Consider the following 25,704-nt stretch of genomic DNA (forward strand, 5'->3'; position numbering starts at 1 on the left):
TTAGTCTTCTGGTTGGTTTTTGTACATTTCCAATCACAAATAAGCATTTGTTTTGTCTATGATAATATTTGTCAGTATAACTCAAATTGAAGGCCTTTAGATTTCCCTAGTGCAGTACATATGGATGGAATAGCAGAATCCATTTATAAAAAGGGAATAGTAGGGCTGTTTATTATACTGTGATATGGACGTAAAATGTCTGGGAAGCACAAAAAAAATGCTATTTAAATATCAAGTCTGCACTCTACACACACATAAACATCCATGACTCTCAAATTTGCTAACACTATGCGTGCTACCATGTGTCTCAGGGTATGTTCACACGTCAAAACAAAAATACGTGTTTGTTTGTTTGTTTAAAAATAACTCTATAATTTTCTGTTAGTGTGGTGTGAACACTGCCATCTGAACCTTAGTGCTACTAGCCAAATAAGGCATCAGAAAAGTGTAGCAAATCCTGTTGCCGTTTTGACTTTGAGCTCTTCAAGATCTCAACTGACAAAAACTCAATATGTATCCACATACAAAGAGTACATTTAGCCTACTGCACAGACTTGATTTGAATATTTTATATTGCTAAATATGTCTTTTTGTTTTTATGGATGTATCCATCGACTGGTTAAAAAAAAATTGGAACCAGTCAATTTTGTTATAAAAGTACCTGTCAATTTCTTCAAAACAATCCACATTTTTTAAATTAAAAAATGCTGCATTACATGTGCCACGCCAGTATTCAGTGCATCCAACGTGTTATAAACAGTGCTTTTAAGGAAGTGACGATGTGCTTTCAGCAGTTCAAGTGTCTATATATAATTTGCTGTGTGTATAATAAAAGATGCATCTCAGATGCACCTGACGTTAATCTCTCCTAAAAAAAATACTATTCACGTGCATACTCTGTTGTAGGGTGTTTACACAGACATGACAAGGACAGTATTTAAAAAAAATCAACTTTGAAACACGCTTTCAAATTTATGCACTTTCCTTTTTAAAAACAATGCTATTACGTAAACAAAAAGGCAAAACATAAAATAGTTTCCCGCATTTGGCTGAAAACATTTTCATGTAAACGGGCCCTAAAGGCCAGGATACACCAAGCTGACAGTACGTCGTTAGTCAGCATCAATCCAATAGTTTTTTTGGCATGTTCCACACATTGCCTCTCATTGGGTTAACTTTGGAGCAAGTTGACCCGATTCAGCATGTAGAATCGGCAACAGCTGAAGAGAGGGTTTTTATTGACTGTTCAGAAATAAATCATAGCGCGAGATAAAATAAAAAAAAAAAGAAGAAGTGACAACTAAGTGAACAAGTCAGGTCAAGAGGGAAATAGGGTCGGGCGATGTCAATCATTTTGGCATCATAAAATGTCTAATGTGAAACATCGGGATGAACGATGGCATTGTCGACATAGGCATTGGTGAATTAATTATTTATGAATAATTAATTAATTCATAACAAATCCATTATTTGTAGCCTACAGTTTCAACTACCTGACAGGTCTTTGTTTTACGGATAACCAAATCATACATAAATAAAGTTTAGTTACACACAAATTACCACCTGTCAATCATTTTTTGTGCGGGACTGTGGCACGACTAAGCAGAGTGATCTGTGTCATTATAATGGCGTTGACAAACTTGGTTGGTAAAAAGGTGCACAACCAACAGGAACCAACCAACAGTATCTGAGGTTTTCGATAAAATTACTAAGTACAAGCGTGAGAGCGAAAGATTAGATAGTGTACTGACACTGTGACACCTTACCTGATAGGTTTAAAAGACAGAAGAGTGGTTAGATAGAGTCAAGCTTAAATAAATATTAAGTTGAACAAATATAGTGAGATGTCTGATGCAGGTCTGATGCAATGCTCTCTGGGGTTTTGTGCTCAAAGCACTGTCTGGAGCACAGACAGTGGCATGTCAATGACAGTGACTGTGTCTGTGGTCACATTTTCATCGCTATAGTGTGGACGGAGGGCTTTTAAGAAATGCTAGATGAAACGCTAGTGTAGACGTGGATCGTTTTTGTTCTAAAATGCCATTTTAAAACTAAGATGTATTAGTGTAAATAGGGCCAAGTATGTATTTTTCACAAGCTCATTGCTGCTGCAACGAGGATCGCGATGCCGGCTCAGCATCGTGATGTCTATCTGCCATCGGCAATGGACAATGGCATCGTCTATCAACCCAAACCTAGGGGAAAACGCATAAGCCGGCTGTAAATTTGCTTCCTTTTATAAATATTTGCAATAATATGAATTTTAAAAAATCAGACATATATGCACAAATGAATCCTGGGTACCAAACGCTTCTTTTCTTATGGTTTTGATGTGCACATTTTGGTTTGCCTTTGCAAAATGAGCAAAACAGACTCCTGCCCCCCTGTAGGTGCAAAAAGATACATTCTCTCACAACAAGCATAGAACATGTTACGTTGTTTCAGTTCTTTGCCATCCATGTGGACCAGATGAGGCCAATAGGTTTTTCTTCCCCACTACATCTTTGCTGTCAGCTTGATGTGTCGCAGGATTAAAATAACCAAACATGTGTGAAAACATACTAAATCAATAAATTATTAAAAGATTTTATTACTTTAAACATGCTTTGATTTTTTATTCATGTCATTTAAATTAAATCAAAAAAAATTATACAACTAATTGTGTGGGATACTTAAATTAAATTAAATATTGAATGTTGACAAAATAAAAAATATTTAACCATTGAAACGGACATGCAACTGGGAAAAAAAAACAAACATTTTTCAGTGCCCTAAAAAGGTACTGACAGAGATATAAACGAAATCAAAAAGACATACATTCCTACATTTCGCAGTAGACTAAAGTGGGTCTTGTTAAATACAATTAGCAGGGGGTTATTTATCTTCCTAAAACAAAACTTTGTCTGAGCCTCCAGCGTTAACAAGCTCCCCTAAACTTCCCTCACACACACACACACACAAACTCTTTCTTAAACTCTATCAATACTCGATCGCCCACTGTATCTGAAATGAACTGCTCTAGATGGACAGCAGAGCTTGTGTGATGTCCCCACACAAGGTTAAGCAATTTGTCCACTGTGACCCAACATGAACCAGCTGATTAAAATTCTGCTTGCTTTCCCTCGCCTTTCTCACTCTCAGTCTTATTTCTTTAACCTTAAACTTATCCTAACACAGATGTTTTTCAAACCCACATCTCTCTATCTCTATCCTCGACACTCCCTGTGACGTCACTGCAGTGAATGGTGCGTTCAATATCGGGCACATCTATGAGTGACATTGGCCCTTTTGTCTCCCATTTCGCACAAACCCATGTGCAAACGCTTTTATCATCAACAGCTTATCTGTGGCCCTTCCTGTGCCCGATCACAGGGCTACTAACAAGACCAATGTCCTCTAAATGTCTCTGCTCCTCGACAGACAGCGATAACCAAACGTGTTTTTGAAGCAATATCGAGGGTAAAGGATTAAGACCAGACTCGACCCGACCCAAACCAGACGTTCAGCTCTGATAACAAAAAGCACCTCTGGCTGATTAGTGCCCCGTCATGCCAGAGAACAGGGTGTGCTGAAGGACAATCCTGCGCGCTCACTATCTCTAGACATATAGTGAAGGGCTTTTTCATTTTATAGCCCAAACAACTGCACAAGGACACATGTGAGAGTCACTGGCACTGCCATTGTTTTTATGTGTACCGCAGAAGCACCTCCGAAAAAGTAATTATATTTGATCCAAGTTGTAAGCTTGCAGTCTAAATTGAACGCACTGAGATAAAAAGGACGGTGTATTGCAAAACGATGCCAGGATGACGCAATAGATTTGTTTTCTTCACTGGCAGTACTATAGTGCAAATGGTACAGCACAGTTCACAAAAGAAATGACATGAATTTGTCAATTCTTTGAATGAATCAGGTTGTTTAAATCAAGCGCACAAACTCCTTTAGTACACTTAATGCTGAATTAACACTGATTAACCTCAATTAAGAGATTTCGCAGAGAAAACTTATGTAAAACTGACCAAACATAGTTTGATTTATTCTGACATTAAAAAAAGGAGGTAAAAAGATTGCTGATTGCTGTAGTCAACTAATATTAATAATAATAATAATAATAATAATCTTTAAATACCTTCTGTCAAAGAGTTACATGTCATAAAAAGAAACATTACTTTTTATCATCTTTATTGAAAATTATAGAAAAAAACTATCCAAAATTTAGAAGGAAGGGGTCATGTTTCTATGTATTACAATTTTATGGTCACACATACTACTGAACCAACATTGGATACGTTATATGCCTGGAAAACATATGCAACATGCAGATATAGATAAAGTGGACTGTAATTAAGCTTTCTTGAAACCTCGAACACAAACAATAAATAGCAGGTTTAAACAACTTTGTGGTTAATGAGAGCATATATATATATGTATATATATATATATATATATGTATATATATATATATATATATATATATGTATATATATATATATATATATATATATATATATATATATATATATATATATATATATATATATATATATATATATATATAAATTCTTGGTTTGTATCCTATGGAACTTACAACTGGAAAGACAAAAATTTTGGATTTTGGTTTTCTTGAAGCTAGAAGGGATATAGCATTATACTGGAAACACATCGATGCTCCAGAGAATTGTGGAAAAAAGAAATACTGAACTGTATTGGACTGGAGAGACTAACTTATATCAAAGGCAAGCAGAAGGACTTTGTCCATCTTTGGGAACATTTGAATGTTATGTAAATTGTGTGTTTTTTTATTTTGTCATAATCTTTTATTTTTAAGTTATTGTTTTTATTTATCATCATTTTGATTTACTTATTTTATTCATTTATTTAGTTATGTCATTTGAATGTGTATATGTGTTTTCCTGCATTATTTCCTGCGTTTTTGTATGCCTAGTTGAAGTTTCATATTTAGAAAAATAATAATAATAATGATTCCTTACATTTATATATCGCTTTTCTGGACACTCAATGCGCGTAATACATTTTTGGGGGGAATCTCCTTATCCACCACCAGTGTGCAGTATCCACCAGGATGACGCTATGGCAGCCATATTGTGCCAGACTGCGCACCACACACTGGCTGAGAGTGGAGAGGAGACAGAGTGATGAAGCCAATTATGATATGGGGATGATATGTGGGATGGTTAGGGGGTTTAATCCTCAACAGTTTTATTTCAAAACGTATGGGATACTTGTATTTTTGTACAGTTTGTCTAAAATCTGTCAAAAAAAACTCAATTTAATTCAATCCTAGAGAGTCAGGACCTTGGATTGAACGTCTCATCCCTAAGATGGCGCTCACTGAACAGTATAGAGTTCCCATCAATATACTGGGCCGTTAGGACTCACACAGACACAGAAGGTTGAGCGCCCCTCTGCTGGTCTCACCAACACCATTTTCAGCAGCAACCTAACTTTCCCATGTGGTCTCCCATTCAGCTACTGAACGGGCAAAGCCCTGCTTAGCTTCAGTGGGCGACTATGTGAGAGCTGCAGAGAGCTAGCTGCGATTTTGACTAAAATTAAAGCAATAAAACTAAACATTTTGTTACTTGAATCCTAATAAATGTTAACAAAAACTCCAAACTAAACTCTAAACTAAAACTAAAATAATTCTACTCAGCCTACTTGGTGCAAAACAATCAGTTTAAACGTTTAAAAAAAGAATAATAACGTCATTGATTACTTGTGCACTTGTCATCAAAAAATATATTACTTCCTAAGAAACAAAAAATATTCTTTCTCTTTTTTATATTAAATGTTTGGTTTCATTCATTCACTTATTTCCTTCACCTTAGACCTTTATTTATAAAGGGTCACCACAGCGGAATGAACCACCAACTATTCCAGCATATGTTTTACACAGCGGATGCCCTTCCGGCCACAACCCAGTGCTGTGAAACATCCATACACTCTTGCATTCACACACATACAATTCATCCAATTTCGTTTACCCAATTCACCTATAGCGCATGTCTTTAGACTGTGGTGGAAAACGGAGGACCGAGAGGAAATCCATGTGAACCTGGGGAAAACATGCAAACTCCACACAGAAATGCCAACTGGCCCAGCCGGGACTTGAACCAGCGACCTTATTGCTGTGAGGCAACAGTGCTAACCACTAAACCACCATGACGCCATGTTTGGTTTTAATTTCTTCTTCAAAAAAAAAAAAAACATGCTTGTTCCACAGAGAATAGGAATTAATACAAAGTAAAAGAAAATGTAAAAGTAAAATGACCGTTTTAATTTAAGGGAGAGCTACACTTTTTAACTCTGTTTCACTTACAATTAGCTTTAGATGAATAGAGAGCAAGCCTTTGTCATGTCCTCATTTAGGTATTGAAGCAAGGTGAATGTGCGTGCATAGCTAGAGTAGCTCATGTAGCAGCAATGCATTAAGCAGGCCATGTGCACATCTAGGTCACGTCCTAACTGTATATATCATTAATGTGTGCATGTGTCATGTTCACACCTACCCGCTGTTTATCATTAGCCTACTACATGTTTGTGCCTGTATATAAGCATCTATTTGTAGATAAGTCTTGCTCCTGTGCATAAACTTTTTAAGCTTTCAAACTTTCATGTTGTTTCACACTATTAGCACATGCTTTTGTAGATGCATTACACAGAAATGTCCAACAGTAGTTGTGTAATATAATAAAATAACAGGATGAAATGATTATATACACAAGTAATATATGAAAAAACTGACAATGCAGTAAAATATCATTTACATTAATGCATCTCATGATAAAAACAGACTCCCTAGTTTTTTGCGATTTCTGAATCTAAAGCAAAATCAACAAAATTTGCAAAATAATCACAAAAAACATCCATTTCCGAAGCATATAATCAAATTAGATTTATTTCAGTTTGCAATAATTGCTTTATATGAATTCTAGCCGTTGCACACGCAGCGCACATGATGTATTTGAGTGTCTCTTGAAAAATGACATCTCACCTGCACCCTCAAAATCCTAACATTACATGGAAGAATTGTTTTGCAGCCTGTGCAGTAAGCAGATGCGGATAAAGCATGAGTGATTTACATGTGAAGTCAACGCAAAGATGCGATTAGACATCCTGTGGTGCAAACCGAGTGAATAACATGGCACGAATAGTGTGTTTGACGCACTTCAGACTAAAAAAGAAAAGTGTGAGCAAACATCCAACAAACAGAGCAATGGACAGAGAAGCAAGCAGCGTACAATGATGGAGAGTTGTTCACGGATGACTGCCTCTGTATGTGACTGAATCGAAGGACATTATTTTTGCTCTACATGTATAGCTGGTAGCCCATTATGATGTGTCAAATCAATAAATGATTCTGTTTAACTCTTTCTCTGCTGTTGATGAGAGCAAACGCTTCCCTACCATTGACAAGTTTTACGGCAATCCATGTTTACGTGCATTACAGTGTGGGAAGCCCTAGCACATGTCCTGAGTAAGTGCATGACGTCAGATGCTCCGGGGAGTAAAATTTGAGAGAAAGAAAGATTGTGGATAAATTATACAATCTACCTTTGGCTTAATTTCTAGCATTTTAAATATTGTCGTGACAAGAGACCAAATTGAAGCTTTAATTTTAAGACTTGTTTCATTGTGTCAGATTTTTAAATCGCAAAATTGTCTGCAAGTTTATTATTTTTAATCGCACAAAATTACAAAAAAAAAAAAAAGTTAAAAACTAGGGGGTCTATTAACAATAATGATAACAACAACACTAGTAAGGGTTATAATTGTTTACTAAAACTAAACCCCTTTAATTAATTAAAATACATACTAATTAAATGTAAGTAAATCTGATTTACAACTTAAGCCAGTTGGCAAACAAAACTCAATTCAAATTTACACTAAAATAAAAATGAATTAAAACTATACAGACTAAAGCCAATTAAAATGAACAAAATACGCAAATTACTAAATATTTTTTCCAAAATTAAATGACAACATAACAGTCCTCACCCTCAAAATATCACCTGCTTTGCACTCAGAAATGTTGAAGGGCATCTATGGTGAAATTTATCTTGTGAAAGCTTTTTGGACAACTGTGTGTAGGTATAGTGTGTCCTACAAACGCACGCACTGTGTGTGTGTGTGTGTGTGTGTGTGTGTGTGTGTGTGTGTGTGTGTGTGTGTGTGTGTGTGTGTGTGTGTGTGTGTGTGTGTGTGTGTGTGTGTGTCAACTTTGTAATGACATTGGGTGCAACTCATCGTTGCAAAAAGGCTTGAATTAACTCCACAAAAAATACATCAAATGATAATCATTGGGAAAGTTCTTACTGTAGTATTCCTCACAAACATTACGTGAGATCTACATCCTTTATGTCTGTCACTGTGCTGTCTATCTGATTCAGCAGGAGATGTAGGCACACTGACAGGAACGTGGGAACGGTGGGCGGGGAGAACTAGCTCATTTGTATTAAAGACACAGGCATAAAAAACAGCTACAGTTTGCTCAGAGCTGAAAATTCCAATATTCTTAAAACTATAATAAATAATCTGATGAGTGTTTTGAGCTGAAACTTTAGACATATTCTGGAGATACAAAAGACTAATCTTAAATCTTAAAAAAAAAATATATATATATATATAAATTTATTTCCTATAAAATAATCATGTCATCATGATATGCTAATTGACATTTAAACATGCCCAGGCTAGCCTTCAGGCATTCATCTGATCTCCAGGTTGCTTTTGCCTCATTACAGCTTTACAGCAACTAAAAACCAACTGTTCAGGATGAAAAATGATAATGTTTTCACTGGCACCATATCTCTCGCACGCTTAGTCACAAATGGCACATTGTGATTGCGGAGGTGTGATTGGCCATGTAAGTTCACTTTGACCAAAATACAGTGGATCTTCAATAGCAGAAGCACAGAAGGGGGCCTGATGTGGGCCACGTTTTTTGCAGCAAGACAAAATGAAGTACCAATGCGGTATCTCTCACCTCATTTCCATACATCATTAGATGGTGTGTGGTGATGAGCGCTTTGAAGACCACGACCCAGCTGCTGTTGGTGGTTCTCTCAAACAGAGTGTCTGCCAGCTGGGGCACGTTCACATTCATCTCATTGGTGCAGTGGATGAGATCTGAAAACACACATAAGGCACATGTAAGAGCAGCATACATTACTCATTCACATCTCAAATGATGAAAGATAATAACCCACACAAAAGGCTCTAACACACACAAACATAGCAGGGCCCTTGAACTGCTTAAAGCATGTACACATTGAAGGTTTTAGAAGTGACAATAGCATTTAAATACAGCGGTGAATCACCACATATAATATTCTGTGTTAGGGCTGCACGATATTGGAAAAAACTGACGTTGCAATTTTTTATTTTTTCTGTGATACATGTTGTAATACTGCATACAATTTCACCAAAAGAAATAGCTCTATTTGAAAAAGAATTTATATAAGTTTGTTGATTATGATGATTTTGTAGAGTGCATCTGCATTTAATATAATAAACCAATCAAAAGTATTGCTAAAACAGTAGAGCAAAGATATACATGAAAACAATAAGTTTTGTTTTTTTTTTTTTTCTGGGAGACCAGCTTTATTCAGAAGAGTAATCAAATGTAAAGTAAGTGTGTGTATTGTGTTTATATACTCAAGTACAATCAATCTTCCTTAAAGGTAAAAACATTATAATACGATTAACTGTGGTTCTTGGTCAACTATAATCACGCCTCAACATTGCAGATCCTGCGATGTGACTATTGCAGATGTGCACATTGCGATGTCGATGTTGGGAATGATGCACTGTGTAGCCCTATTGTGAATTGATTGAAAACAACTCGCACCTGAAATTGCTATGGTTAACAATATAGGGATGTGAATTGTGACCAATTTGGCGATTAGATTTTATTTGATTTTTAATTACAAAGTTACAATTTAGATCAAATTTGATTTGACTGAATGAAATATTGATTATTTATGACTATTTGAATTAAAATGTTAGCTCAACAGACATCAAAAATATATGTAAATCTAAATGTTGATAAATAGGAGTGGACCAAAATGAAAATTCTGAATGCTAAAGATGAAAATTCTGAATGCACAAATTTGCTCCATAATAGATATTTCTTGTTTTATTAAATAACTGGTGCTGGGAAAAGTTTAATAGCAATAAATCACATCAATGATAAAAGTTTGTTTTGAAATAATTTGTGTGTATTATATATACATAATTGTTTATTACATACATGTGATACACTCATAGATAAACAAAATGGTTAAATTGATATTTAAATATACATATAATTTTATCATATAGATATTTAGTCACATTTTATAAACATCTTCTCAAACATATGCTTGTGTGTATTTATACATACATAATAAATATAAACGGTACACATGCATATAATATGTCAAAACAAACTTTAATATTGGATTACATTAGTCATGATTATTCTTTGCCAAGCATTATAAATGACAAATAAAAATATGTATGATACTATGATAGAAATGTCCTGTTGGAATATTATTCGAGTTATTTATGGTGAGCATTATGTGGTTTGTGCATAGATGTGTGTACATGTGAATAAAAAATTAAATAAAATATAAACTACTGAGCTCACTTAAAGCAAAAGTGGCCAAGCCATTGATGAATGCCATTGAACCCAAATGAATGGGTTTCATAACACAAAGCTTCAGAATCTGGTGTAAAAATCACTTCACATAATGCAGTGACTATGTCAAGAGGGAGAATAGAACCAGTGGCTAAAATATTTGTGCATACCTACTGATAACCAACGCCTTCACATATGGCTATATATTAATGTAACAACCATTTACAATGACAACAGAACCAACATACTTATGTTAAATATTTTTTTACTTTGATTAAACCCTGCAACAAGAAACCAAATATGCACATTCAATGCACCCAAGTAAAGGTGCAACAGTGAAACTCATCAACAAATTGCTACATATTTTAAAAAATGAAATGATTTACAAATTCAAAAACAAAACAGGTCCATTACAACCTTTGTATGTAAAAATACCAAATGTAAAACAGTTATTTACTAGAGCCTAGACAGGTGTTGTGTTATTGCTAAATCCTGCACTAATTGAGATCTTGGTCATGTCACATGACACTGTCACCGCTAAAAGCGATCTATACTACAGCAGGTGCAGAAAAGCAATCAATTTTCCGCCATATCAGAAATATTTGTAAAAATCAACGGCACTGTATCGCATCTAGTGCCTTTGAACAGTATGTTGAACTTTCAATCAATTTATGGCAACATGTCAAGACCATCCTCATTCGCTGATTCCTTGCACACAGAGAAAAGAGAAAACTATACAGCATTAACAACTTCTTGTCAGCTCAGTACTGTGCACACTGTTTAAATGCATAAATGTTATAAATTCAGTTGTCACTACTTTTTTCAGGAGTTAACTCGGTTGTTGAATGTAGTTGTCTCTCTCATAATTCCAGCATTATGGATATGACATTTGCAGTAAAAACTCAAAACATAAATTTACATAGAAAGTAAATGTTAACATTATAATGCAACATTGGTTTATATTTTCCAAAACAATTATGGCATCAGAAAAAGATCAATCTGTAAACTATTTTTTTAAATCAACATGCGTTATGGATGTGATGAAAAAAGTTTACCAGTCTACAGTGTACAACATACTGTACTTTGTAGGAATTCTGTGGATTAATCTGCACGACCCAAAATAAACTATCCTAATCAAAATGATAAGAGCTGGCTCATTATTAAACAAAAAATGATTGGTTTTATTTTACATTTTTGCATTTATGAAGAAAAGGCTTCATTATGGATGTGACATCTCTCCAGTACGAATATGACAGATGTGAAATTGGCACTTGTGTGACTTTGGTAAATAAAACATAATTGTTTGAAAGCATTGATAGACACATTTGTGAGTATTTTTAAATTCTACAAAATACTTGCTTACACAAAAAAATTGTAGAAATGGTTTTGCTATTTTGGTAAAATAAACAAAAGCACACACACATCACTTTAAATGCCTGCTCAAAAGTCTGCAAAAGTATAAAATCAAAAAGGCGGCACCATCAAAGCTCCAAAAAAAGCTTATTAAATTAAAAGGGCTGATACAAGACGTGTAACGTTTTGAGCACAACTACCCTCAAAGGATGTTTTAAAAATTCACCTCATTTAGTACACAAAAGAACATCTAATATTTGTAATATTGATTTGTAATGTTGGTAAGAGTTGATCTAAAACGCACTCCGCATTTTCTAAATAATAAACCATATGGTCATTTTGAATGTGGCAATGATTTATAATTCAAATTCACATGCAAAACATCAACGTTTACTCTTCCCCAAACAGCAAAAAAGTAAAAAATTTGAATTTCGTGCAAGACCGTTAACGTAATCTATGTTGTTGTTGTTGATTGAAGTCTTAATAGATTACTGTTACAATGTGAATCCTTTTGGATTTTCAGGATTAAATGAGGAGTGTGATTTTTGTCCTTTTCTTAAATGTTGTTTTGGTCAAGTTCCTTGTCTATATTTTGTTGTATTCCTTTGTTATATTGTATTATGCGTTTTCTCTATTTTGTGATGTACTGTATTATTAGGATTTGTTTTTGTGTATTTACATTTTGAATATGCAAGTTGTAAATTTATAAATGAGCATTTTTCTACTTTTACTGCTGTCTGATGAAGAGTCTGTGTGCTCGAAATGTTACAGGCCTTGTATCATCCTTTTTAATTTAATAAATGGCCGTTTTTGGAGCTTTGGTGTTGCCGCCTTTTTGAATATACACTTTCACTATTTTGGTGCAAACTTTATGGGAAGGCTGACATTTGCATGAAATTTCTCTAAAGTGTTTGTCCAGAAAAAAAACTTAACACTAAAAGAGATGAACTGATTACGAAATTTAGCTGCCATGAATAAATGGCCAAATTAGTGTAAACAAATCTCAAATGAATATATCTCAGTATTCTACACAGCGGGTTAGACACACTTCTAACCAAGTCATAGTGTTACGCAACACTCACAGACAAGCAGAGAAGATTCAAAGAGCGTCACGACTTTAAATATGCAGGAGCATCCCAGTTTTGCTTTACGTACTCGCATCCAAAAGCAGCATCTCTTGAACGCCATCAGAGGCTCAAAAACTCCCGTTTCTGTTCTGTCCTGTTTGCATAATGAAGACATTCCTCTTCCAGCCCACAGTGTTCTTTTTCTGTTCTTCAAAGGCAAATCTTTTCCCCTCTTCCCTTGAGAGAAACATCTCTTCACACAGAACAGGTAATGAGGGAGACGACTCCTCCGTATCTGTCGGATTTCAGCCCTGTGGGCCTGTCTGTTGTTCTAATAGGGAGTGCTAGTAGTAAGTAGTGCAGCTCCCAATTGGAGTCTGATGATTAATCACAAGGATCTGGCAAAAGAGACGCTACAATAGTGTTGGCTATACATCTACAAAACACACTTATAGGATGCCAGCGAGGTACAAATGGCCTATAAATTGAGGGTGCACTACAGAGTGGCAGCAAAAGCGGATAAGCTTCTGTTTTGCAATTTTCTCTATATATGCAAAGAGGAAATCATATTTATATTGATGTATGCTGTAGAAACATTTCACACAAGAGATGCAATTTCAGATACCATTAACAGAGGACTTACTGGCTGAGGTGATTATTATTATCGCTTAAATAAACAAATTAAATATCACTCCTCTAGCTCTAAGAACAGAACAACCAAAGTCATAAAATTAATTCCCAGGGAATGTTGAACTGAACCAATTTATACCCTTGATACTTTGGATATTTAGGGGAACTGTAAGACTTTTAAAAAAATGATGTCTAGGGATGACACATGTAAAACCAGATGCTCAAGACATAATCTTTAATGACTTGTATTTAAAAGGTTGACAGAGTCTTGTGATATAAGAATTCGTGTGGAGCATTAATTAAATGCATAGGTCTATTTTCCGAGGAGCGATTGATTTGAGGTAGCCTGCTATTTTCATTTGACGAGAAAAAATAAAACCTGATTGAACAGGATGTTCTTTCTGCTGTTGTTCACATGTTATTTAACATGTTATTTTGTTCGCAATATTTAATGTGTACCACAAAATAGACACGTCAAATTTCTTTTACCAGTTAAGCATAATATTCGATTAACGAGTGGCAAATTTAACCGAAATGAGCATTACCAATGATGTACCTACAACTATGAATATACAACAAGCATCACAAATTAAACAGCCAGAGTGAAGCACATTCAACTGTAAAAACTGCAAACATAAAATACTCAAGTCATGTTTAACTCTGCGTTTACATATTGGTTGATATATCGATGTATTAATACACATAAACTAGGGCTGGGTGACTAATTGAAAAATAATCTAAATCGACATTTATAAATTCTAATTGATCTAATTTTTCCAGGTCAATTTTTTTTTGTGTTTTTATTTGAATTGATTGTTTTAGCTGTCCTGTACGGTGACCTTGAGTGTCATGAAAGGCGACTTTAAATAAAATGCATCATTATTATTATTATTTTGAGTTACTTTTCCTACCGCATGTGGAGTCACGTGACCCCACTCTGTTAAGGCTGATTTATACTTCTGCGTCGAAAGCAGAGGTGTGGTCTGCCCTGCCGCAGCTTTCGAGAGCTTGCATACCTGCGTACCTCTTAAAAAAATGTAACAAAATGTTGCATGTTTGAATTACACTGACGAACATCTCTGTGCCAGAGACGCCTCGAGATGGCATATTTATTCATTACAATAAAATTATTATTTTTAATTTAAATAAAATCTTTGTTTACAGAAGATTCAAGAAACGCACAGTTTAAATATTATTTACAGGATATACAAGTTATTTTATTTAGAAGAGATGCTTTTTATTTTTTACTTTTAATATGAAAAACATTAAAAATGAATTTTGTTTCCAAAAGTGCAAGTTATTCATTTTTCCTTTTATACAAGAAAAGAGTGACTGTTGGTTTTAGGCAAGTATTTTTAGGCCTTAATATAAACCACTGATTACTTGATCCTGCATGTATTATAATGATAGTGGTGTCCTTATAAAGGTAACCAAACATTGTGCAGAAAATTGAAAACTGTCTGTAAAATAAATAAGCATTTCATATTAAAAAAAGTGCATTTACACAGCTAATATGAATGCATACTGTTAGGAGCTGAGGTGGGTCAGCGAAGGTATTATTTAGTCTAGCTTTTATGTTGCAATACTAGCATCATCCTTGCACAGAATTTTAAGCAGGCACAGAGCAACCGTAAAATAAGCATTTTGGGGCTTATTAAGGATCTGTGAGGAACCTGTACCATCCAAATGTAAATTAAAGTATTAGTTAGATTCTTGTTTTTCTTTACTTTTTATTATAATTGTATAAATAAAGGTTTCCTCGCTGTATTAAAAGAATAATTCACACACAAAAAACACCCTCACCCAATTTTATTCACCCTCGAGCATATCAAACATGTTCTCTCTCAAAAAAAGATTAGATAATTTCCCTATTTAAAAGATGAAATATTATTTATTAACTACGCTAAGACATTTTGAAGAATGTACGAACATTTAAAGCATTGAAACCACAATGTTGATTGTGTCCAAAAAGGCATCGGACCCTCCTGACTTTAACTGAAAAGACAAAAAAAGTTGACATTTATAACAATAAATAAAATAAAATCTACTATCAAATTAACAAAATCTAATGGTTTCTCTAAGGGCTTAACATAAAATAAAAATGCATTTTTATTTTAAACTTTTTAAAATCAAACCAAACCAAAACTAATTTTGTTAGGCAAATTGACAGCTAGATAATCAGAATACTCATTTCTAGCTTGGGTGTTCTGGGTGGTAGCTGGGTGGTTACCCAGCCCATCCCCGAGTCTAGATTCTAGTCTCTAGATATGGCTTAGTCCCCTCCTTATTCATGGCTGTCTGTGGTATCACCCAGCAGGGGAGGGAAATGCATAATCTTGCTTAGAAAATTAATAGCACAGAGTCGCATTTTAGGAATGATTCAAGCCCACAGCACAAATGAGTTCCATGCTAAAGTTTAGTACATAAGGTGAGCAATAGTAATTGTACTCCAAACAGCATTAATAAATGTGTGGCATCCTGAAGATTCACATTAGCTGCACTGCGCTCAGCCTCTCATCCTAAGATGAATGCATATTCACGCACCAAGACTACTATTAAAAACACACCGCAGCCTGTTGGTGAATGAGCAACGAGATGGCTGCCAGTTCAACAGTCTTTTCACCCATTTATCTCTCTCTCCTTCTCTCCAGGCCTGCACCATGCTTTCTTGCTCATTTCCAATGATGGTCAAGAGGAGAGTCTGTGAGCTGATTGGCTCCTTTGGGAGGGAGAGAGGGAGGGAGGGGAGGCAGGCAGAGGGAAAGGGAAAGAGAGTGAAAAAAACCCATCTGAAGTGAGGAAATGTGCTGATTTAATCTGATAAAACAGAGCACATTTGGTGGTATTGATCACCAAGTCCATTGTCTTTAACCATGAAAAACAAATAACAGAACGAAAGTGAGGAAACGCCCCATTCCTGCTGACACTTTGAAGCACATGGAATGTATGTGGTTGTATGACCGATTACACCCTGAATCAGACAATAGCGCCTTCTGGCACTACATAAAGGCTATTTTTTATCAATCATTTAAATGCATCTATCAACATTTCGTCTAAAATGCTTAAACCAACATACTGCATAAATAAGCACTGTTTGGCTTGATCTGGTGCTACTGAACACAGGGTGTGTTTCAGAATGACCACAATTATGAGATTCCAACTTGTAAAAAGTGTTTTCGTCCTTGCAGAACTCGTCATTATAATTGACTCGCACCACCTAAATGGCTTCAAGCAGTTAGCGGAATTAAATTTCTGCTTAATTCCTGTGATTACTATTATTTCTCAACAATGAAGGATTAAACTGAAAATAAACAAAAGACATATAAACGTAGCTAGCACAGACAAGAATAAAAAAAAGAAAAGGTTAATGGCTGGAAAATGAATTGTTAAAAGATAACACTGAGGTGCTTTTTTTCTGATAATTCAATGCACAGAATTCAATTATTTCACTTACAACACTTAAAGATTGTGTTACTGTTGCCAAGATTCATTTCAATAAATCAGCAAGAATTTAAACCAATCAGAATTTAGCATTCAACACCCCAACAGTATGACTAACAATGTCTAAAAAAAATCTTGCTTAGGGATGCACATTTTGGTAAATTTTGTCAACCGACAACCGCCACTCGTTAACCGAATAATAACTGTTAACTGATCAGATTTATATTAACATGTCTATTTTGTGCCACAATAAAAATTGCATTTTAAAATACTGATTTATTTTAGCATGCAAACAACAGCATACAAAACACAGTGTTTCCTCTAGGATTTTTTTCCAGCTGTGGCAGGAGAGGCAGGCCTTTTACACAAATCTACCAACTACCTATATGTTGTTATTTCAATGACAAATGGAGAAATGTCGTGAGCGCAGTATTACAAGTCTAGATCTCATTTATGCAAAGAGCATCCAAATCTCTTTGCTTGCGTGCCGATTTCCTCTGCTTGTGCACAAAACTTCTTGCACGCCCCCTTAAATATATGCTGCTCAAGTGCAGAACTTCTTGTGCGCTCTCAAATAAATGCTGCTGAAACTATAGATAGAACTATTAGATTTGGAATATTTATAGACGCCTACAGAGGGGCATTGATGTGTCCTGAAGTAAAGTGAAATGCCTATAAACTCTAGGAAGATAAAGTCATTATATGCAGAGCCATTAATAAGTATAATTATAGAAGCCGTGTTCATCTTAACTGAAAGCTACATTGTGTTTGCTGGTCTCACGCATCACACACATGTCAGTCAGTCAGTCAGCATGTCACCTTAAAGGGTTAAACAAATAACGCAAAGCACTAATGCGATTACACACAAGTTTGCTCTGTTATAATTCACTTACCTTTTAATACGTTTTGGTATTATAAATTAATTAACAACAACGACTAAATGTTTTGAATGAGAAGCTGTAATGTAGCCGTGGCGTGATGAATTTTGGTGTAGCGCCCCGCAAAGGAAGAATAAATGTAGCAGAAACCATGGAACATATTAAAAAAGAATAATAACAACAGATCAACTTTATGCACCGGCAGTGTTTCCAACAGTATAGAAAGAAAAAATTAACTAAATAAAAATTATAAAATTGATGGGCCTGCCCTAGATATTTTTCAATTAAATGAGAAATTTTGCTTATAAAACAAAAACACTGACTGAATCCTTTTTAAGAACGGGCATAGGCTGTTCTTTCAATCAAATGTTTTTTTTTTCCGTTAAATAAAAGTATCAGGCTACCGCAAATTGATCGCTCCACTGAAAATATGCATTTAATTTATGCGACACTGTTATTCTTATATCACAAACCTCTGTCAACATGTTTAATAGAAGTCATTGTTTTAAAGATTATGTCTTGAGCGTCTGGTTTTAAAAAGCTTGTGTGCTTTCATTTTCTCACTCATTTGCAGTTTATGTACACGCACTGCGTAAAAATGAAAGACAATGACAAGGCTCATATGTTGACTTTTTGAACAGTTAAGGCTAATAACGCATACAACAATTTAGTTTTTTACATATGATATTGCATTAATTTTCATACTTGTTTTATAAGCTATACAATGAAAGCCTCAGTTTGGTGCAGAGTTATAATGCGAAAATCAAAAAAATGTTTGGACTTGTTCGATTCGTAGATTATGTAGGCTATTTTAGAAATGGATTTTTTATAAGAACTATAAATAACTGTCTTTTTCCAAATGGAAAAAAAGGATGGTTTATTGGTTGTACACATAATCATAACAACTATAGCCTATTTGTTGTGTTTATGAGCTGTGCTGGAGCGCACTCTGATGTAGAGAAAATCCTGAATCTCCAACTTGTGACAAGCTTGTTTCCAAAGCAGCTCAAAATTCAAGATGTTTTGTTTTGCGATTTCTTTCTCTAATTGTTTAAATAAACGAGGCATTTATGACGCTGATCCAGATCAGAGGCAATTAGCATCAACGCTGGTTTGGCATCAACTCGTCTGTGTCAAACTGTGACCAGCAATATTCTTCTTTCATTTTGCTCCTTGGGCAAAATATGTCTGTAGGCACGTGTGGTTGCAAGTGTTACCATATATATATATATATATAGTTTAATTGATACTATTAATTGGATAAAAATGTAATGGTGAATTGGTTATTATGAGCATCCTTAATCTTGCTAATAGTTTATTTTTAAATTAGTAAATAAATGTTAATTGGAAAATAAGTTAGCAGGTACTTAGTGATGCGTTAAATAAATTGTAAAATGACTACTATTCATGTATGTCATGAATTACTTGTCTTGTTGTGTATGTTGTCACAGAATAGCAGAACTCTGACAACATAGTCTTGAACAGCTCAGAGTGGAATGCCTGGATTGGCATGACAAAAGCAAAACAAACTGCTCAAGAAAACTGAAAGTAATCTAGTAGACGCTGTCCTTCTAGATTTAACTCTGATCAAATTTACTATGCTAAAATGCTACATTCTGAATCATGACATATTGTATTGTATGGTCCCATTTGTATCACATCCTGAGATAGTTAGTGATAGCGCATTATTCTAGTTTCTAATTATCCCCTTTACAATGTTCCTCAGTGTCGCACATCAAGTTCACAAACAAAAAACAGATTTTTGAGTAACTGAAATAACGGTGGCGTTTCACACCACAGCCTTTAAATAGAGTTTCTGCCAGTCTTTCACTAAAACAGACAATCACAGTTATTCCTCACAAACACACACACCTGCAAGGTCTTGTGCTGAGATGTGTGCACCAGTGCACGAAATGAGGTGCAGCGACGACGATTGAATTCGAAAAAAGAGGTGGTAGCAAGCTGTGGCCCAGTGATGTCACTGCACTGCAACAAATGGAGAGGCTTTAAGCCATGAGGTCACTCAATTTGTCAAAGTCTTATTGTTAGACTGACAGACAACGAAATCCATTGGAAATGTCCATACCGGGCTGAGCCTGTCACCAGTCAGAGATGACAGAAGTGCAAAACATTCTTGGGTTTCCAATGCACACATCACTGCCATAACAGGTCAACGCAGAGTGGTTTAGAATTCAAATCAACCGCACGCGAGAGTGAAAAATGAGTCAAATTACAAATTAAAGCGCTTTTGATTCAAAGCATGATTATTCTATGCAGCGTCCAGGCTTACAAATTAATCAGGATTGAGCCTTGATGAGGCACAGGAAGTTTGGCAGGAAGCTTTTCGTGTGTGTATGTGTGTACGTGTGTATGTACAAGGAAGTAAATTGACCAGGTGGCCCGTTGGTCTGTCCAGCTGTCAGCCAGAAGTCTGAAGCTGGTGCTCACCTCTGAACCGTCACAGCTGCCTTGCTAATTACCTGTTCCAATTGTACTAATCACTGACTCCAGGTCAGTCCTTCATGAACCTCTGCTTCCAGGAAAACTGGCCAATAATGCTCTAGAGGTGAAGTGGGAATTTGATATTTCAAGTATTGCAATATTGCATTGTGCAATATTCTCAGTAAAAAAAAATTATTTAATATTTTACATACACAAGTATTTTGGGGCAAAGTGCAAGTGCTACAAGAAACATTCTGGAATTAAGACAGAAGCTATTTTCTAAACTAACAGTAACATGTCAATTATCTACATTAGCTGTATAGTTTTAAAATGAAGTGATTAGAAAATTCAGTACATCTTGCACAATTAAACAATGTCCAAAACTGAATGCGAATAGTGTGCAAATGTACACAAAAATGATGGCGCAGACCTTCTTACTAGGGCTGCAACAGTTTAATCTGTTCGGTATGTATCACGGTTTTACAATCATGATTTCAGTACAGTACAGTATGTGCTAGGTTTAAAAAAAAAAATGACTACAGAAAATAATTTATTTAAACTATAAATAATAAATATATTATTATATATATACTATAATATATTACAATATATAATATATAATACTTAAATATATTACTATATATAAACTATACACACATTTCCTGCTGTAGATTTGCATGTTTTCTCATTAATTAAATAAAAAGTAGGACTTTTTAAAAGTTGTAGGTTCAAAAAAAATTTTTAAAAAAAATTGTGTAAAAGCTTAAATTCAGCTTTTTCTATATTACATCTTGACCCAATAGTCTCAACCAATTAAGAAGATAATAATTATTTTAACAACGCATGTTTATTACCAATCATTCCAGGGAGCTTCGTTATGACTTATCAGAACCATCGAAGTGGATGAAACTTAAGAAATGAGAGAGCGTTCAGCTCTTCTCTCTCATTTCAGCAGGAACAGTACATTAAAAAAAAAACTTCTTGAACAGAAACTGGTAATCTGTTTAAACTGGTAAACAGAATGCATAAATAGCAGGAGCGGTCGGGTGCGGAAGAACCCCAAGCAGGAGCAGCACTGCAGTAACTATAGGCTGTATGGGACAATTCTGGGTCTGGACACGTAACCCCAATCTGCCTATGACCACTGATCTAGGCTATCTTTGAAATGACAAAAATGAATAGATAAATAATTTGGCATTCGTTATTTTTGTGTGTGTGTGTGTTTGTGTGTCTGTCTGAATTAACATTGAGTGTCTGTTGAAACACACATTGCATTGTGCTTTGTTTTGGCCTCATCTGCGCATTTTGCACTGTATCCCCTCACTTGCCATACTGAAACTCCAGACACAGCGTCACATGAGGAAACGTGATGTCAACAACAGATTTAAACAATAATACAAATAAGGAGTTATTGGACAGGTGATCGTGAGCATACAAAAATGAAACTTTTTTGTTTTGTTGCAGTTGTTTTGATCTGCAAACGGATATTAAAAAAGCATATTCTGAACCGCGGATCACAGGGTGGACAACGGTACGTGGGAGGACAACGGTACGTTGCGATTGTTTTACATAGAACAGTTTAGGGCTGGGCGAATAATCAAAATCGACATTCAGAATCTATAATCAATCAAATTTTTTCAGTTACTTTCCCTACCACATGTGGAGTCACGTGACCCCGCTCTATTTACACTTCTGCATCGATCACAACATTTGCGGTCGCATGTCCCTGGCAGAGATTGATGCCGATGCTTACCTCTCAAAAAATGTAACTACGTCGCATAGCACAAGCTCTGCATTGCTACTTCTTAAGGTACAACAGTGGGAAAAAAAATCAACTTATTATTGCATGCTTGTTCAAAAAAACAGCTATTTTAATATATTCAATTACAATTGCACTACACTACACAAAGAGCATTTTCAAATTTTTTGTGTATTCCGATTTGTTGTTGAAAAAATAATTTACATAACTTGTTTTTGTGACAAATTTCTTAAAGATTACATCACAAACAAATTAAGTAAAATATAAATAAACAAATGTAAAGCTGAGCCAAAAAAAAATTAATTTCATGATGTAACTAAAGAACTAATTATGTAATAATGAATAAATAATGTTTGTCTTCGACATTTTTCTCATAAATTGGAAGAAATAAATTCATTAAAATGTAAACCAATGGGAAATCATTTCTAGTGATTAGACGTCAAACCTGCACCACTGTGTATTTTGCCAAATAAAAACAAATATAAAAAAGATTGTCCTTCCTTCGTGAAAAAGAGGATCTCCAATAGAAGAACTCCAGACCAGTTGAGATTTCTTCTATGCTCAAAAACATAAGCTAACCTTTGCAACTTGCAAATAAGAAGAGCAAACCATTTAGAATGTAATGAGTCTTTTAGCGGCTAAGTGCTTCGGCTAGTTTAAAGAAAAGCAGCAAGGAGAATTCTTCTCCAAATAAATGTCTGTGCTCCCTCTGTCTGGGGAACCTGGGAACTCTATTAAAAATAGCTGCCTTTTTTGAGAGCTTGTTTGCTATGTCTGTATCTGTGCCTCCATTTCCTTCCCAGCTGTGTGTTGATGGCCTTGTTGCTGTGATTGCAAAGTGCTGGAAAAGGAAATTATGCTTATCTGGGGTCAGTATGTTGGAAAGACCTCTACCAGTCAAGTTGATATGTGGTGGGTTTTCGATTAGTGCTCAGGGAATAGAAATGTGATGACAGTGACAATTTTGTAAAAGGCCCTATATGGGATTCCAGAAGAGTGAGTTCAGTGACACAGTTCTGTGGAATACCACAACCATTTCTTCCACGTCATTCCCATATTTTTCTCTCTTTTCACCAGCACAACTTTATAACTAATCAGCATCTTGGGAGAAGAGCTTTAGAATTCTGTAAAGCTCTGGTCTAGAATAAAAAGGACAAAAGATTGAGCCACACAATCACATGCAAGATCAGTCCACACTTCTTTTCTCAAACAGCCTGAGGAAATGACATTTAAGGAAAAGTAAAAACTGAAAAGTAGAATAATCTAATCCAAGTCTTTATCGAATTAAAACATTATTAACCGCATCCACTGTAAATGAATTCTATAGCTAGAAATAAAAATTATATTTAGGTTACTCTCATGTTATGTCAACTAATGGCAATATGTGTGTAAGGAACAATAATTAATACAACCCAGGCTCTTTATGATTACGTTTTTTTTTTTTTAAGTTTTTGTTTTCACCCACCACTAAACCCAACAGCAGTGTTTTAAAAAGCAATCCAAAAAAAAATCCTCGCCTGACCTTTTTTTTTTTACCAATCATTTGACCATTCTCACTCTATTGACTTGTTTATTGAAATTTTTTGGCTTCTATTTTTTGTCTTATCTGCATTCTGAAATTTTTCTTCACCAGATTCAAACGTTGGTCGTCGCAGTCAACCCCACTCTGCATTTCAAGTCCACCAACATACGTGTCAAAACCGTGTCAGCGGTAAAGCCGTCCACATGAAACGCAACGGCGTCATAACGCCTCATGGCAATCACTTTAAAGACAAAATGCAGCCATTTGTAGCTCCGGCTACATAATTTGCGATCTCCAGAACTGTATATAGAGCTATGTTTTCAGAATGAGCCTCTGTTGAATTAATACCCATGCTGGCCATGCATTGTCCTTGCAGCTTTAACACATATTGATATAAAACTAATTTGTTTGCATAGTTCATATTAAAAATGTAAAGAAATTTGCATATAAAGTCTGCTTTTATGTTTGTTTATGTTTTTATGTGTGGCTCAACCTTTGCGTGGTCACAGACCCTGTACCATGGCTGACCACGACGCTGATGCACCCCTCTTTAAAAAAATGTCTCGACGTGTAGCGCAAGCTCTGTAATTGTTTGGCTTGATAGTGGTGTCAAGCTTGGGCAGCGCAGAAAGCTGCGCTGGAACATTCGCGTGCGCTTGACACTGAAATATAAATCAGCCACTGCTTTCCACTCCACTGATAATAAAGGGAAGCTGGGCCAGAGATGCCTTAAAATGGCATATTTTTTTCTATTACATTAAAATTATTTTTACATTAAAATATTTGGTTTACAGATGACGCAATGTGCGTTTTATTTTCAAATGAATAATTTGATATTTAATAAATAATCATATATGGTGTGTTTACTTTAATTTTTATAAAACCAAGTAATGTACCCTACAGTCAAAAATCTCTCAGTTGTAATATGTGATCATATTTACTGTACAAAACCTCTCAGTGAGCTATGAGGGCAAAAAAAAATAATAATAATAATCACTCATTAATGTAATCAAGTTAAAATGTTCAATTAAAAGAGATTTTGATTTTGACCCAAATCGCCAAGCCTTAATAGCTACATTGATATTTTCACTTGTTTACACATTAATTACAAATTATTAATAGTGGTTTTGGCCAAACTAAATGGTTTCTTGTCAAATAAAACATTACTAATCAGTAGATTTTACTTTAATACTTAAGTGCATAAAGTACCTTTGCACGTCAACTAAAGTAAAATGAAAATAGCAAATGTTGGAATAATACTAGTTTATTAGGCTAGCTGTCTTTTTACTTCATTTGTGTACAGCTTCCACCACTGCATCTCAGTGTAAACAAAGTCCATTCCTACATAAAAATAAGTCAGTAAAGAGAGTCAGTAAGCAGTATGGAATTTAATAACATAAAAATTATTTATTAAGAATATGAATTATGAAATATAAAAGCTATCCACATAGCTGTGATTTTGATTGATTTTGCAGCATCTGGTTACTTCACGCCTACAATTTTTCAAAAGATCAAAATAATTTTCTTATTAATGCACAGGTTAACTTATTTCTTGAGTCTTTCTTCTGTGAGAACGACTATAGCTTTGTGCAATGAAAGGGTACAGTGATGAATATGAAAATATGTCGTTTTGCACACATTGGCATGATGGAAAAGAATTTCAATCCACCGAGATGCATCATAAATAGAGTCCCAGGTTTTGCAGAGGAGATGTCAGACGAGAAGCCAAGGGCTCTTATAAAGTACAAAACAAGCTATCAAACGGAGCCAAAGGCCCTCAGCAGCTATAAATAGGCCACATCAGCACTATGAGCGTGAGGGGAAAAGAAGCAATGTGTCATGCAGCATGTGTAAGCTCTCTAAAAGCAGTGCAGTTGTGTCCTCACATTGAATAATGCTCAAACTGATTTCCCTTCCTAAAAAACTCCATTACTGAATCTGCGCCTTAAAGACGTCCTCTTTAGCAGTCA

At 35.1% G+C, this 25,704-nt stretch overlaps 1 protein-coding gene across 20 annotated transcripts in view; it reads right to left on the reverse strand.

Moving 5' to 3' along the window:
- si:ch211-200p22.4 overlaps positions 1 to 25,704 on the reverse strand; it is a 93,041-nt gene that overhangs the window by 59,337 nt on the left and 8,000 nt on the right. For all 20 annotated transcript variants that reach the window (XR_015495650.1, XR_015495649.1, XR_015495648.1 and 17 more), the window contains exon 2: positions 9,008 to 9,150. Coding sequence is in view for 16 of the 20 variants with exons in the window: in XM_087261053.1 (XP_087117179.1) it covers positions 9,008 to 9,150 (143 nt within the window). In the remaining 4 variants the exon portion in view is untranslated. The remainder of the gene's footprint in view (positions 1 to 9,007; positions 9,151 to 25,704) is intronic.

Source organism: Danio rerio, chromosome 7, assembly GCF_052040795.2.
Source record: "Danio rerio strain M-AB ecotype USA chromosome 7, GRCz13ab, whole genome shotgun sequence".
Classification (NCBI taxonomy): domain Eukaryota; kingdom Metazoa; phylum Chordata; class Actinopteri; order Cypriniformes; family Danionidae; genus Danio; species Danio rerio.